At 40.4% G+C, this 16,872-nt stretch overlaps 1 protein-coding gene across 3 annotated transcripts in view; it reads right to left on the reverse strand.

The window, feature by feature from the left end:
- The window catches only part of col16a1 (collagen, type XVI, alpha 1), a 77,714-nt gene that overhangs the window by 44,891 nt on the left and 15,951 nt on the right, over positions 1 to 16,872 (reverse strand). For all 3 annotated transcript variants that reach the window (XM_084919230.1, XM_084919231.1, XM_084919229.1), the window contains exons 3-8: positions 15,180 to 15,248; positions 14,979 to 15,096; positions 7,300 to 7,423; positions 6,295 to 6,576; positions 4,356 to 4,436; positions 2,422 to 2,490 (exon numbers count right to left, since the gene is read on the reverse strand). In XM_084919230.1, coding sequence (XP_084775356.1) covers positions 2,422 to 2,490; positions 4,356 to 4,436; positions 6,295 to 6,576; positions 7,300 to 7,423; positions 14,979 to 15,096; positions 15,180 to 15,248 — 743 coding nt within the window. The remainder of the gene's footprint in view (positions 1 to 2,421; positions 2,491 to 4,355; positions 4,437 to 6,294; positions 6,577 to 7,299; positions 7,424 to 14,978; positions 15,097 to 15,179; positions 15,249 to 16,872) is intronic.

Consider the following 16,872-nt stretch of genomic DNA (forward strand, 5'->3'; position numbering starts at 1 on the left):
CCAAGGTTAACTTGCTGTCTCTCTGTTAATCCAAGGTTAATGGTTGCTCTGGTATGCATCAATAACATCTGGCTCACACACTGGAATCTTGGATTTCACAGTTTATTTAGGGTGTACAAAAGTGATACACAGATGAAATTAGAATTACCAGTCTTTGAGCGCTATGCTACTTTAAAAAACAAAAAGAGAGAGAGAGAATGAGTACAGAAGAGATAAAAACATTAATCATAATAAGACTAAATGTCTTGTTACCTAAAAGCAGTCAGTCTACGAGAACTTATAATAGCAGAAAAGACGAAAAAGAGTGAAAGGTGAGGAAACCATCTATGGGACTGATTACTGTCTTAGAGTTTTAAGTTAGCACCCCACAGGACAAACACCGGGCCCTAATGAAGAGATAATTAGATACATATCCCATTAATATGAATAATAAAACAGGCAGCTATGAAAACAGAAATAAATTGCCTGTATGTTACTGGAAGAACTTCCACATACCAAGCGAAATTAAAGCAAGAACAAAAAATAAATTTTGAAAAGTATTGTGACAATTTGTGGAAAAAATGTCTCCCATGTGTTGCATAAGGCTCTATTTGTCATGCGTTGGACCCAGACTTTACTGAACAGAAGTCATAGAAAATGACAAAATGATAAAGACTACTGCAGAGCAGAAAACATGTTGTCCATGGTGGAGCTTCAGCGGAGAACAACAAAGCCATTTGGTACAAGTCCTGCTGGCCGGCGTTTGCTTGCCAGCAGGAGCATCTCAGACAGCTCAAACTGCCTGAAGAACAAAGTTGTGGCCAAGTGTATGTCTGTGTTTGTCTGTGTTATTTCTATGCCTGATGAGAGGCGGGAGATAATTCACGATCCAAGAGACAAGGGTTTGGGTTTTTTCCCCCCTTCATTTTGTTCCTAGAGTAAAGTGTTTGTCATTGGTATTAGAAATACTTGGGCATAAGAAGCGAATCTGCCGTGTACGGTAATTGGTGCATGTGTGTCTCCTCGTAGTTTTCACATGACATCGATTCATTATCCTAATGTCCACCTGGAGGGTAAAAAAAGATGCTTTCCTCCATTTACTCTGCCATAGTTCTTCAGTAGTCATTTAAACTGATGCTCGACAAATAACTTACATAGGTAGGAGAATAAGAGGAGGGATATTCCTTTTCCATGAGATACGTTCAAGTGGACTTCAAGCAGCAGCAACAAGCAGCATCTTGTTGACTCTGTTTTTTTTTTTTTTTTGGCTTTTTCTTCTTCTGAGAGGTGATTACAATATTTTCTGGACAGTAAGACGATATTAAATCAATGCTGGCTGTTCATCTAAATCATCATTATGGTTGGGTTAAAGTTAAATAAATCTTGAACTAACGTTAGAAAATATAGTATAGAGTAGTAAGTGTAGAGTAGGTGGCAACAAAAAGGTTGAAAAGTCATAAAGTTACAGTTGATCTAAAAAAAATAAAGCTATTATCGTTTGGACTATTCATTTCACCCCTCTCCCAATGGTGCATCCCATTTGTCCACTATTGAAAAGTCATTGATTTATAGTTGACTGGTAAATAGTATTTAAAAAACCATGGGAAAGAACATTTCTGCATGTCCTCTATAAATACATCAGATAAGGACTCTCGCAAAAGTAACTCTGCTCGGTTTATCATCGCACTCCCAGCACATCGTGCCTCGACTTCCCGGTCGGCTTCGAGCTGGCGGTCTCCGAAGAAGAAAAACATTTGCGAGATCTCGCAAAACTTCAGCTTTATGTTTTTTTCTCCAATGTCCCCTGCGGGGCTCCGTAGTGACACATACTGTAGATGTGTGAGTTTGACAGTGGTGATTATTAGACTCTTCTAAAGTGTCACTAACTGACTTTTTCTTGCCAATATAACTTTGATGTCACGATTATGTACACCAGATCTCAAGAGAGAGAGCAAGAGGAAGACAGACTCACATTAACATACATTAAGTAAAAAAAAAAATCAAAATCTGAACAAAGTATGCTCCTTTCATACTTTTTTCATATGTTTTATTCACTTTATGGTTTTGTGATGTCTTTTGTAGATGCGGTGATTACAAATGGAGGCAGTGACAGTCTGAGAATTCTCCTTGACAGACAGTGTAGGAGTGAATTCACTAAAACCTATTTTAAACTAATGTTGATTTAATAAATTAAATACATTTGTACAAGTAGTACAACACTTTGAATTATTATCAGTAACTTGCTATGCTTACATCAGTTGAAATACCACTGAAGTCCTATTGATCTTTAGTAGTGGTGTCCACATGGTTTATAATTGCCAAGTGTGCGCTACTGTTCTATGATTATTGTGTAATTATTATTATTATTATCTTTTTTATCTCTAAGCAACTAGAAATTTCTCGCTTTGTGTTCGTACATGTGTTGTGCACCGGCAGTCTTACCTGGTTAAATGTGTTGTCCAACAGGTCGTTTTCAGCAGCACGGCGGCTCTTGGGAGCATCAGGAGGGCACTGCAAGAGAGCAAAGACAAGATTTAGATTACTAAGGTCAAATTTCTGCTTTGGGTAGGATGTAAAATTTGGTTAAAATCATGTTTTACCAACTTTAAGAGATGTTTGGGATAAGTCCCTTCTGATAAGAACAGCTCACATTCAAATAACATAATAGTGGCTGACTTTGTGTGTAGAAACAAAATCTGCTCTTATTTAGTTGCGTTTCAAGACGCTGCAACTTTCATGGGTGTGCGTATACAAATATGTATGTGCTCCTCCACTTCTCATTTCAAATTTAAACGCCGCTTGGAGGAGGCCCTGCAGCACACACGCCATGAGCAAAGGAGAAGAGGTTTTTGTCTTCAAACCCTCTAATCAACTCCAGAGTCCTCTGCATTTTAAAACTTCTGAAGGAGCTTCTCACCCTGTTTGTATCCCTCCCATGAATTCATCTGGTAATGAAAAAGGCACATATGCATGCACGAAACGACACGCAAGCACAGACAATCCTGGAGAATTGCTACAAAAAGTTGGGTGAATTCATGAAATACCTTCAGCTTAAAAATAAACTCTGAACTGGCTGTTTGCAATTCTTCCCATGAACAACTGCTTGCTCAACACACTTTTATGGGGTTTTCAGTCCAATGAAACTGTTTTCTATTTGATAAGGTGCTTGTCTGAAGTTTGCAAACAATAACCGCTCAAAAACACAGAAGAAAAGCGGTAGATAGGCAGGAGAAAGACAACGAACTATAAAAACAATGAAACAGAATCGAAAATGGCTTCTGGAAGGTGCGACAAGGAAAGTGAATGTTCGAAAATGGCTTTTAGTCACGCCTTAAGCTAATAAAATGAGCAAATCACATTTTATGTGCAAATAACCAAATTAAATTCTTGTCGATTAACATATTATAGATTCAAACAAAGTTTCTGGAGCAGAATTAAGACAATAATCTTAGTCAAACAGCTGATGGAGTCCTATAAAAATATGGGCTTCCTGCATACCATGATCTGCAGCCAAGTTTTTTTCTTCCTTTCTGACCACCAAATAGTGGAGGGGGAAAAACAGAATAAAGCATTATAAAGACAAAGCATTGCTGATTAACAAAAAACCCCATAGAGCCTCAAGAGAAATTGCAGAGACTTTTTTATGGTATTTAATTTGGATAATGCAGACTCAGCTTTTCTTGCAGCTGTTTAACAGTAAAAGCCATCCAACAGATTACTTTTACTGTCATGGAGCTGCGAGAAGTGCTGAGTTACAGTCACTGGGGCTCAGTTCAGCTCAGCTTTAGTTCAACAAAAGTACGATTAGTAAATTAGTAACAAAAGTAAATTTACATTCAGTCAGGTTTACAAAACAACTCTTTTTTACTTTATTTGAATTTTTAATGAACTTCGGGTTTAAACAAGCCAAAGATCTTCAAACAGAAATAACAGCACTACTGCTAACACAACTCAAAGCTAGCCAAGAAGCCAGAATTCTGTTGAAGCTGAGTGTATGCTAACACCAGCCCAGCAGCCAGATCCTCATCTTCAACAGGTAACAAAAGCAGTGATGAACAGTCAGGCTTGCAGCCTCCATTTCTGTGGTGATTGCTTTAAAGTTTTTGTGCCCCAACACTGGTCTAATTTGATAGTGTTTGGAGATGTCAGTAAGTAGATTTCTTTTGTGTTCCAACAGCGTTAAGCTAGCTCTTTTGTGCGCTAAGCAGCTTTTTTTTATGCTAAAGTAGGGCATGCTGTAAAGTGCACGTAGACACAGAAAGAAAGCAAAGATTTTCCCAAAAAGCTAAAGTTTTCATTTAAAGTCTTTGCTATTAGCCTCTGCTCCAGACAAAGTTATAGTTGCTGGTAAAGACAGTAAGGGTTTCCACTCTCACCCGTGCCCCAGGTATTTCACAGCAGGCCTCGTGCATGGCAAGTGAGGGGTCACAATACAGCATTGCCTGCTGAATATCCATCTGCAAAAAACAGACAGACAGAGAGAGGATAGTAAATACAGTGCTGGATATGGCGGTGTCTAAGGGTACTTTGCTTTGTTTATTTTATTAAGAACATCAAGTGTAAATGAGGCAGTAAACATGGCTGAGAGTCAATTAATTTCTCATTAATGTAAAGCAATGGAAAATCACTTCATCAGATGCTTCCTGTGAATGTCTGCGGTTGCGTGAGAGTGTGCGTGTGTTCCCCCCTGAACTGACAAAAGTGGCCTAGCTCTTTTCCCAGCTAGGCCGGTTAACCGATCATTAAATTAATTGTCCGGATTACTGGATCTATTTAGCATTAATAGTCTCAATTCACTACATATATTCGCTTAGGTAGGCTTATGTTTTTAAATCAGGACTCATTGAGATTGTCTTAAAGGAATGAAAACCTTATGGGTGTAGAACAGACGCATATACACATAAATATAAGCTTAAATATCTATGATTTCAGTTGAAAGGCATTTATGGGAGGATGGTAGGGAATGTCTTTTTTCCTGGATAAATGCTTCGATAAAGTGGTGAAATTCTAAATGTCAGGGCTCTACTGTGTTATATTACTCAACTGTGCTCTAGGATGCCCTCATCTGTGGCACTAACCTCAACCTGGCTCATTCATAACGCCTCTGAAACAGTTTGTTCCTCAAACAGAGAGAGACTAAAGGTCACCATATGCTCAAATAGTAACTTGAGTTGACATTAATCTTAATCAAAAGCTCTTCAACAGTCAAGACCGTGAAGTCAAGCGTGTGATATTTCTTTGTCTAATGTCCCTCTATTTTCCCAGTAGACCATTTTTAAAAGCATGGAATGGCCAAGCACTAGCTAAAAAAAGTCTACCCTTGGCAAACCTTTGCTTGCAGTTGTATTGAATGTTTTAGAGGAGTAAAAAAAACTAAATTTAACTTGTGATCGATACCTTCTATAAACAACAAGACTTCATTTTTTGGGTGGAAAAAAATGTTCCAATCTTGCTTAATTCACAACACTGAAACACGCTCGGGAGGCTCAAAAGGACAACTGCAAACTCTGGTAACTGGTGTGTTTTAATCTGGCTTCGAGTTCTGTCGACCACTTTATTTTAATCAATGTGCTGGCGGCAGATTGCACCGCTCTCCATTTGTTTTGCACCCAGCTTTGTGAAAGAAGCCTCACTGTTGAAATTGGGAGCACCTAAGTCACGCCACAGAAGAAAAAAAACAGATCACGTCGCTCCATTTTCTGCATATTTATGAACTGAGTTTGAGGACTGATTTTAAAATATGGCTAAGGCTTTCCACAATCAGGCTCTCGGTTACGTTGCTGATATTTTAATCCCTATAGAGTCCTCTGGCAGAAGTCTCCTGGTTTTTTCCAGCCACTCACTTTGTTACTCGGGGTGAATGAGACCTTGCTGTTCGTGTTTCAGCATTCGAGCTTTCTGCCTGAGCATCCCAAGTAAATCAAAAGCAGCTTTTAGGGTTCCCCTCTGTAAAATCAAAAGAGCACTGAATGTTTAGCCCAAATGTGGCCCTATTTTATGGGTCCCATTTGGTCTTTACTTATAACGCTGACTCAGATTGTCTAACTCTGCCAAAGTCCGCCTGATACGGGCCAGATGTTAGATATGTTTCAACCATTTGGGACACATCTGGCCCACACACCATTTGCTAATGCCAGATTAGGTCCAACTGTATCTACTATCTAGGAAGTGTCTTTACTGAGATTTTCCTGTTAACTATACATGTAAGTTTTTTATATCATGTGTGTTTATGATTTTCTGTCTTTATTGTTTACTCTGTTGTTTATTGTTGACACTATAAAAATACAATTATTATATTTTTTATTAATCTCATACTTGCACAGCCCCAGCATCTGACGCCCGAATACCCAGCAGAGTGTGTCCATCAGAGGGAAGGGCTCCTCTGGGCTCCAGGGGTTTGGTCTCAATTGAGCTGCAATCCACATGGAGGGAAGCAGCTCCGTGTTGGACACTGAGGGACAACTTGTGCCAGTGCAGATCCATCAAGGCTTCCACTCCCTCTCCACTGAAAACACAACCCACCAGGTCCGCTGAAGGGTTTGCCCCTTTGGCTCGAAAGGACAGGGTGCGATCTGGGCCACTGACGTCTACGGAGAGCTGGGTTTTAGTTGGAGGCAAAGAACAGGATAAATGAGGTGGCATTGTACCAGTTAAACTCAAAATAATGCAAATAGGTAAAACAAAAAGAAGTATATCTCAAAGTGTTTGACTGGCAGTGGTTTCAACAAACTTTAATACAGTACGTACACGTGATTACCACCTAACAAACCTGTACAATTGACTAGCAAAGGGGAAAGACATATTAATTACACACACAAGCAGTACAGCCAATCTATCACTGCTAATGAGGCGACTTGGCCTCCATCCATCATACACGCCAAGTATTTAAATCTGGCCTCCAACTCTTAGTGATTATCGGGACTCCGAGGGACTCCAGTGCTTCATCATGGAACACAAGTGAATAACAATGAAGGTGAATGAAAGAGGAGAGTCGGAGATGATCGAAAGAAGACTGACAAAGAGACAGGGAGCAAAAGAGAGGGTATCGGATGAAAAATACGAGGGGACAAAAGGCGTATGGAATGAAAGAGGGGGGAGAAAATTGAAAAGATGTCACAAGAGAAAAGAAATCGAAAGGGAAAGTGGATGACTATGCAAGAGAGAGATGAGCGGCGGAGAGAATGAAAAGACAAAAAAGTGAGAGGGATGAAAAGGTGAAAGATCAAGGGAGAAGCAAGTAATGAGAGAACAGAAGGAAAGAGAGTAGTGAGGGGGAGGGGGAGAAAGTGTAAAACTGAGGAAATGATGAGGGAGCCGCACCTGTGGATATCCCTGCGCATCCGATATCTGAAAGAGGTAGATGGTGTCTCTCAAGGCAGCCTTCTTTAACGCCAGGGTGAAGACCAGAGTGAACTCCTCTGGCAGGCCATAGGGGAACACCTGGCTGGAGCACAGAAGTTCAGAGGGGTCAGATCCAAGATACTCCTCTATTCACAGGAGCCGCAAACTGTGAAGCTGCACACAGAGAATGATTAAAGAGGGACTTCTCCAGTTTTATACTAAAAGCTCATGGAGAGTGCTAGCCTCTCACACTTTAGAGAACTGACTGAGAACAAGCAACAAAAGTATTTTTTAAAAATAAGAAAATAGCTAAACTACAAAGAGCTTGTGCTACAAACTAAAAACATAAAGTTTAAAGTTATAATGTGTTTTTGATGCTTCTTTGGAGCATTACTCTCTTTATCGGAGGAGAAATGAAAAAGGCAGAAAAAACAGGAAAAGAAAAACTGGAATATTCACGGTTTACGAGTCTATGAAGAATGAATAGAAAACTAAAACTACAGTCATAAGTTCTCCCAGTGATTGCTAACAAAAGGTGTTATGAAGTCATTCCAATGTTTTGGGAAATAGATTTGTATCCAGTGCTTTTGGTGCTCATTAGACAGTAAAGGTTTGGATGTCTCAACTTCCTTTATATCAGATTTTGAGACACAAACAGTTCTTATCATTTGTATGCTGATGATTTTCTGCTTTATATCACTTTTAAGCCTCAATGTGTTTTAAAGCTTTAATTGCACAGAATTGTTTGAACTGCATAAAAGCCTGGATGTTATGTAATTTTCTCCAGCTGACTGAGAATAAAACAGAGATCCTTGTGTGCATCGCTGCCAGCCTAGTCCCCCAGGTCCTTAGAAATCTGGGTTCCCTCTCCTGTTATGTCCTGTTTATGTTATCTATTAGAGACCCGGGAATGACTGTTGATGAGAACCAGATGTTAAGCTTGGATTTGAATGTTAAAGCTCTAGTTTGTTCTTCTTTTCATCATCGGAGAACTATAATACATTTTCATCCTACTGCAATTGCTCTGCATCATATTTAGAAATTAATTCAAAGTTCTGCTGTTCACCTTTTGGGTTCTGCATAAAGTACCCACCTATATTGGTGAACTTTTAATGCCATATGTCACCAGCAGGACTCTCAGGTCCTCTGATCAGGGCTAATCGTCCATCCTGAAATGTAGATTAAAAACTAAAGGTGATGGAGACATTGCAGTAGTGGCCCCCACTCTCTAGAATCCTCTCCCATCCAGTTTATTTTCTGTGAGCTTATCTGTGTATGCATTCAAAGGCAGCTGAAGACTCATCTTTTTAAATTGGCATTTGGGTAGCATCCACACATTTTCTACCATTTATCCGGGTTCCGGTCGTACGGGCAACAGCCTAAGCAGAGAAGCCCAGACTTCCCACATCCCAAATCTTCTAGCTCACCCGAGTGGTTCCCAACCCAGCCGAGAGTCATAATCTCTCCAGCATCCTGCATCTGCCTCAGAATAGGACAGAAGTCTCGCCTCACTTAGTGGTCGTCCAGAAGGCATTCCAGTCAGTCACCTGCAAGGTGCTTTATATTGTAAGGTAAAGACCATACAATAATAGAAAGGAAACCCCAACAATCAGATGACCCCTATGAGCAAGTACTTGGCAACAGTGGGAAGAAAAAGCTCTATATTAACAGGAAGAAAACTCCGGCACAACCAGACTTAACGAGGGGCAGCCATCTACCAGTTGGGGGTGATTGTTCATGAAAACTACTTGAGTCACTTAAACCTGCAGTAGTCAAACAAATAAGCTAATAATGGCTTCATGTGTGATGCAAAACCTGCCTTCTCAGGGGAAAACCTGCTGCTTAACCTTTTCAAGCCAACACATCTTATGTACTATGTGGCCTCTGAGTGAACGGAAAATCTAACATGTGACGTGATGCGTCACATAGAGCCTTTCAAAGTGTCTATGTGACAGCCCCAAAAAGAGATAGTGGTCTAATAGGTCTTAGCAGATATATTCTGTATATGAATATGTATGACCAATGACCTAAACTCATTGGCCAGTCCAGTAAGGAATTAGCTTGGAGAGCAGAAAAGGGAATGTAGTTACTGTACTGCAGCACCACTAAATAATTTGCATGTATAGAAATATTTATAGGTGTGTATACTATGTGTATTTATGGATTACGAATATATGTACCAACCTGCTGATTGTTATTGTGTGTTATTTGCAAAACACGTCTTCACATGAAGACAGTCGGTAACCAGAGAGTTGCTGTCTCATTTAATTGGGCTTTTACTCATAGGGACAAATCTTTGGGCTCATATATCTTTCCTTCACGTCCTCATGAGCACAGAGTAACAAAGTAATCCTGTGTGTGTTTGTGTATTTACACACTTCTGTGTGAGTCCTGTTCTTTTCCATGTATGTTCCCATTACGTTTCTATTTTTTTTTTTTTTTTTGCACTATACGTTTTGTGACTGCAGTACAATGCAAAGCCCGTGTGTTACCCTTTGGCATTAATTTTCATAGCAGATACAGTCCGGCAAGCCTCATCTCTCAGTTGCTGGTCAAGGGCACCTAAGCACATAAATATAATACACATACGCACACACACGCATTCACTGCTTGGAAGTGTGCAGATGTATTGAGAGATGAAGGAGCAGCTGGTTTCCCCTTCCTAGAAGTGGGGTGACAGTGATTTATAACTGAGGAAAGATCCAAGGGAAAACAACCAACTACAGGATGTCAAAACAAAACGAAGATGAGTGGAAGAAAAGGGTGATAAAGAAAAACACATGAAAGAAAGCAAGTGAAAGATGAGAGAGTAAAAAACTTACAGCAAATTTCTTGGTACAATATGAAAATGCATGAGAATTTGCCTTTAACTAATCCGCACATAGGTAGAGATAATATATAGGAAACTCTGGGGTTCACACAGCTGGCGGAAATGAAATGGAAAAAGCACACGCAAGAAAAAGAAACAGACAGGGAAATGGAGAGGAGAGACAGAAAATCCAATGTTGAGAACACAGTTGTTTTGCTGTCGATTAGTGACATGAGCTGCAGGGCACAAAAGCACTCATAGTACGGAAACTATTGACTTTTAAGTTGGAAGTACTGCAACTTGGCCTATTATGTTCAGGGTCAGACATATACACACAAACATGCAACGGGGAGATAAATCACTCACTGCGGGGCCCAGCAGATTCAGATCTAGACTCTTCTAACTCTGAGAGAAAGTTACTTGTTAAAAAAACAGAAAAGAGAGAGAGAGAGAGGAAGACGGCAGAAGAAAGTCTCTGTGAGCCAGAGAGGCACAGGGGAAGATGGGAAGAGGAAATCTAATGTTGAAATAGCAGATCTCTAGTTTAAGATGAGAATATCACCTGGAGAGGAATACAGACACCCTTATATTGGGTTCTAACTGTGCTGGAATCAATTGCTTTCAGTGGAGAGGACTTCTATCCCTGATGGTTTTATACACAACTAAACGTAAGGAATTTTAAACAGCTAGAACCTGACGCATATACAAAAAAAGGGAAAAAGCACAATTTCAAGCTATAGCGGACATATACTTTTTCCTTTAATGCTAACATTAGCATGCTTGAATTTCCACAATGACAATGCTTGCATGCTGATTTTACAGCTGAAGCTGATAGGAAAAAAATAAAATAAATAAAAGCTATCACAATCCTTCTTGAGAGGACAGTCAATGTATGATTTAAATTTCATCAATTTCATCTATCCGTGAGTGGAGGATAGATGTCCAAATGTCACAAATGTCAGTGTCTTGTGCTAGCTGAAACGCCAGGGGATTACCAACATCTTTAGGATTGATCCTCTGGGCACCTTGGCTGCCTCTACAAATTTGTATCAGATGATATGTCAGTCAATTTGACAGCTGCCAGACATTTCACTAAAAGCAAAAATACGTCTTCCTGCTGGTAGAGCTAGAGGGTAAACCAAGGTGATCAGTGGAGCAATTACAATATATTCTCTGAAGACCACAAATATCAGTGCAAAGGTTTACAGCAATCCATCCTGTAGTTTCTGAGATGTTTTGGTTCAGACCTAAGCAGTGGAACAACCAATCAACATACTGAATAACTGACCGATACTGACATCCCCAGAGGCAGGTGGATAGCACTGCTAATAAATGATGTTCCAGAGCCCCGCCCCCATCTAGAAAAATGACATTTAAGCTGCTGCAGAAAGTTTGATTTAGAGAAGAGAAAAAAGATAAAATCCTACACAGTAAGAGTGTTACAGACAACAATTGCTATAAGTATATATGTCTCTCCTTACCGAGTTATCCCAAATCAGCCTTTTTTCTTCAAAAATACAGCTGCTACTTATCTTTGCTCTTTTGCTTTTTCATGAGCCCCCACCACTTCAATCTCTTGATCTTAATACTATAAATTTGTAACTACTTTCTTTTTAATAAGAGCAGCATCAATTTTTAAATTAAACTACAAATTGTACCACTCCTGCTGGGTGATAGTGAGTCTCAAATTCGTTAAACGCATCTCATTTCTGACTTAAATAGCTTCCACCATGGCCTCATTCCATAACATTACAGGACTTCTATACACTGGAGCTTCATAACAGAAACACGCTCGAAGCAACCACATTATATTTCTCTGAAATTAAAATGCGTGTGACCAGCTGTGACCGGTGCCCATTTCACTGTCAGCAGACAGCTGAGAGAGGCGGGAGACGAGTAGCTTCGTCTGACTGTCACTCATTTGCATTAGCTTGGATTAGCCTGAGATACAAAGCAAAACACCACTTTCCAATTACAGAACACACGTCCTTCACTTGAGTCGGCCTCACAGGAAATGAATTAAAAAGCTGTGTGAGTGACAGCGAGTCGGAGCTGGATGTGCATTGTTTGTTACTTAGTTTTACAAACACCCCATGCAGCCTGACCTTGCATGAAAAAAGGGGTCAAATCTAACGCAAGATGCCACATCTATGCAGAGCAACACACACATATGCTTGCAGGGACACACAAATACTGTACTGCGAAAAGTCTTGAGACGAACCTCATTTCTTCATATTTTGCCAGGAAAATGGTAAATAGGTGCAGTTGTGTATTAAACTACTTCTTCAGCAAGATGGAAATAGAGCACATGAGGAAGAAAACAGTGTTTGAACAATTCTAACAAGTTTGAAAGTTGATATTTGGTATGGCCACCTTCATCCTTCGACACAGCCTGAACTCTCTTTAAGCTTTCTCGTAATTTCTTTAAGAAGGCTTCAGAATAGTTCTCCAGGCTTCTTGAAGGACATTTAAAGCTCTTCTTTGGATGGTGGCTGCCTTTTGTTCCATTCCCTGTCAACATGATCCCACACTGCTTAAATAATGTTGAAGTCTGAGCTCGGGGGAGATTAATCCATGACTGATAGTGTTCCACTGTGTTTTTTCTATCCAGGTTTTACAGTAGTGGCAGTGTGTTAGTGATCATCACCATACTGAAAAATGAAGCTGTTGCCAAAAAGACGCTTTCTAGATGGAATTGCATGACAGATCAAATATGACTGTACTTTTCTGCATTCATAGTTCGACAACTGGCTGCAATACAGCCCCAAACCATGATAGAGCCTCCACAGTGTTTAACACATGCCTCTCTCCTGACTTACTCTGTACATACTATAGATCAGCGGTACCCAACCACCGGGCCACAGACTGGTACCTGTACTGGTCCGTGAGTCATTTGTTACCGGGCTGTGAGAGTTGAGGCTCGGGTGTGAAATTCATGGTTTTCAGGATTTTTATCAGTTTTTAGTGTTATTTTTTTATCGTTTTTATTATTATCTCAGTTTCCTTGGGTCTTTTCCCATGTGTTATGAATAAATCGTCTTTTTGGTACCGGTACTGGTTTTATTTTGTTGTATTTATCCACGACATCTTAAAGGCCAGTCTGTGAAAATATTGTCGGACATAAACTGGTCCGTGGCACAAAAAAGGTTGGGGACCACTGCTATAGATGATGATTTAAAACTTAGATTCATCACTCCACATAACCTGTTTCCACTGAGTTTCAGTCCAGTTCTCCTATAATTTGACTTTCAGATACTGTTCTTCTGCATTGTTCTTCTGGACTTAACCCTTAACTACATCCTTTAAAGTCTTGTGCACCTGCACTCTTCTATTCAAACGTTGGTAACCTGTTCAAAAATCGAAATGGATGCAAGTTAAAGTCATGAGTAAAAAAATTATACAACCAAATAACAAAGAAGAAAATTAGCATTCATAGCCATTAGACAATAGCCCTTATTTGATTTGCCTGTCTCAGATTTGGTTTAATTATTTAGAGAACCCCATAAATGACAGTGAGTTCTATGTATAGAGCAATTCAAGCAACGTGAAAGGTACCTAGAAGGCAAAGCTGATGTGCTAACATTGATTATTTTCTGTCTCAGTTAAAAAGAATTTGCCCAGGTAGCGTTCTTCACTGATAAAACTGACAGCGGAGCTCTCGGTGGCATCAAAATTTCAATAATCACAAAATCCCAAACGAGCAGCAGGGAAGAGATGGCGTTCCCATCCTTTCTTTGTATGGTTAGAGGCAAAACAAAAACATCTTGGTATTTCCTCTTTGGCTCCTAAGATGCTGATTTCCCAAGAAGTGACAGTTGTTTTTTCAGTTTTTCTCGCCCCTTTTTCATAAGTACGACTACTCTCCAAGTCTGTGACAAACAATATATGTGACACTTTTAGAACAAAACGTCTCAACCGAAAAGAGTGTTTTGTAGACAGATTTATTGGGCCTTTCAAGTGAGCGGAGCTCACAGCTCGCAGCGCTGGACAGAGTGATAAAATACTGCGCGCTGACCCAATTGGCACGTTGTGAAATACTGCTTTATCGGTGGGCAGAGAGAAGCTCATCCAGCCGGAAAAACAGCCAGCACAGAACTCTAATAAGCAATTTTCACACAATTCCAAACACAGTCTATACCCGACTGCTGTGTAATAACAACGTGAACACCCCGAGAAGGCATAATTACACCATGTCAAGCTGCAAAAAGCACGGAAGGGAGTGAAGCCATGAGTTGCTGCATTTTATGGCTGCGGGTCTCTTCATGTAGAAACAAGATAAGAACAAGCTGCCCAATACGGCCTTTAAAGTCTTTTTTTTTCCTCTTTCCAGCTAATTGTGGCCCACCTTCTAATTAAGACGTCACTCTTATAGTTTCTGTTCAGGCAAATAAGTCATGCATTTCATTATGAAAGCTAGTTATAATAAGTACATGCGGTTGCAAGTGGAAAACCAACAAGCTGTTACAGCCCAGTTTACAAGCCAGGGTTGGTGGTGAGGGAAATGAATGGGTATTTCTGGAAATGCAATCACAGCTTGACCCACGACATACAGATCGCCAAGATTCTGCTTTTTTTTCTCCTTTTCCTTTTTTTTTAAACACACTGGACTGCGCTGACATGTTGAGTGAGAGTTCAGAGACCGAAGAGCCGAGGGTTTTCAGTTTCTCTGCCGTCCTCTTTGTTCAGATATGACATGGGCCTCTAGAAAGCTGGAAAAGCTGCAGAACTTCACTAATTCTTTCCCAGTAAAACATCTTCAACGATGTAAAGCTCCACGCTGCGTGCTCGTGCACGGGTTTGTCCGCAGATGCGCGGAGAAACAGATGAAACAGATGTACAGCGGACTTACTCGCTGGGTCGTAAGAGCGCAGTCTTGCCCAAGCGGAGGATGACAGCTCCTCGAGGGTTACGGATCTTCTTGACATCTTTGCTCTTGAGCAGGGAAAATCGCCTCACCAGATTAAAACCTGCAAAGGGTAAGGCATTCGTGAGCAGCGACACCAAATAAAAGTCACATAACAGCTGGTGTGTTTGGAGCTCGTCTATTAACCGGTGATGTTGGTCCTGGCGCTCTGGGGAAACTTCCAGTCCTCCACTTGTAAGGACGGGCACTGCACATCTGAAATGCAAGGGGAAAAAAAGAAATTAAAAAGGGGAGAATCTAATGAGTGAAAAACCTCGACACGTACTGTAAGACAAGCATGTAAAGAAGTTGGTTCAGAAGCTGTGTCAAATATAACCTCTGACACTTATTACTGAGTGGAACGGACAGAGGTTTTGTTTTAAAAAAAAAAGAGAGTCAGCAGCTTCAAACATATACATTTGAGAGTAACAGAAATATTGATCTGGTGGAAGGAGAATGGGAGTTGGTGGGGATGAAAGAGAGTCCGAACGAAAAAAAAAAAAAAAATACAGTGTAAAACACAGAGAAGAAGATGAAATGAGGGCAAAGCTATGCCGAGTGGAACACAAGCCAGCCTGACAGGTTGTCTCGCACCAAGCTTGTCTGTCGCGGTTGCCTCCGTTTGATGGATGTGTTCTCACCCTGTCAGGGGAGGTTGCAGAGAAAAGTGTTGCCTGTCAGAGCGGACTGCCTGACTACAGGGAGGTGGGTGGGGGTGAAACCGGGCAAGCACAGGTAGACGTGGGCCCTGTGAAACGCTGTGATCCACCCTTAATTGATCTCTTTGGGGCCAAGGAGCAAGACATACTGCTGGGCTCAGTTTTGAGATTTTTCTTTTATTATGACTGCAGATAATACGAACGCGATGCCCTGTTTTAATACAAAACTACCTCTGTTGCTGATTGGTTTTCAAAATCATTCACGTGTGCCGAAACTCAGGATGAGAGATTTTAGTTTCTGCCCCGTCAATCAGAAGGATGGTCATATTTGACAAACTTAAAGACTATTTTTATGTGACAAAATAACTGTATTCCATTAAAATGTTGCCTTTTTAATATAACTGGACATCTTGTAAGTCCCTATTTAAAAGCGCGTGTAGAGATAAAGGTGAACGACTTCAGAAGATGATGTGCTTTTTCAATCGCTTATTCAGGGAAAAACATCAACAGAAGTAAGACTCTCTACAAATGTAATTACCCCCTCGGCTTTAAAAGCTAGCATTGCCCACTTCAGTAGAAATAACTCTGTGGCATTTTGCATAATTGCACACCGGTCTCTGACACCTTGCTGAAAATATTCTTTCAGCTGCAAGACGTTTGAAGGGTTTCTTTTCTTTGCATATACTGCTACTTGCAAATCACTCCGTAACATTTTAGCAGCTTTCAGATGTGACGTTGACTAGACCGTTCAATAAGCCTTCATCTGACCAATTACTTGACGGATTTGTTCATGTTCTTTGGCTTGTCCAGTTCAACAATCCAGTTCAAAATTCACCTCGTCATTAATATAGCGGGCCCAGGCCTTGTCCCTGAGGCAGAAAAACAACCCCAAGCCATAACATTTCCACCACCATGCTTCGCAACTGGCATGAGGATCTTCTTTGGTCTGCACCACACATGCCAACAACTTTAGAAAAGATTCAGTTATCTAGCAATGTAATTCTAAAAATACATTTTACCTAAAGAACAACTAGAGTTGTCTGCTGACCCTGTAATGGAGCATCAAATCCTGGGTGCCTTCAAAAAAATTAACTTTTACTGTCAACAGATTCTAGCAACTGCAACTGCAAGGCAGCAACTGCAGAGGTGTTATGGTCCAATATATATCCATCAATTTATAC

Source organism: Perissodus microlepis, chromosome 22 (assembly GCF_051167445.1).
Source record: "Perissodus microlepis isolate ML-2025 ecotype Zambia chromosome 22, ASM5116744v1, whole genome shotgun sequence".
NCBI lineage: Eukaryota > Metazoa > Chordata > Actinopteri > Cichliformes > Cichlidae > Perissodus > Perissodus microlepis.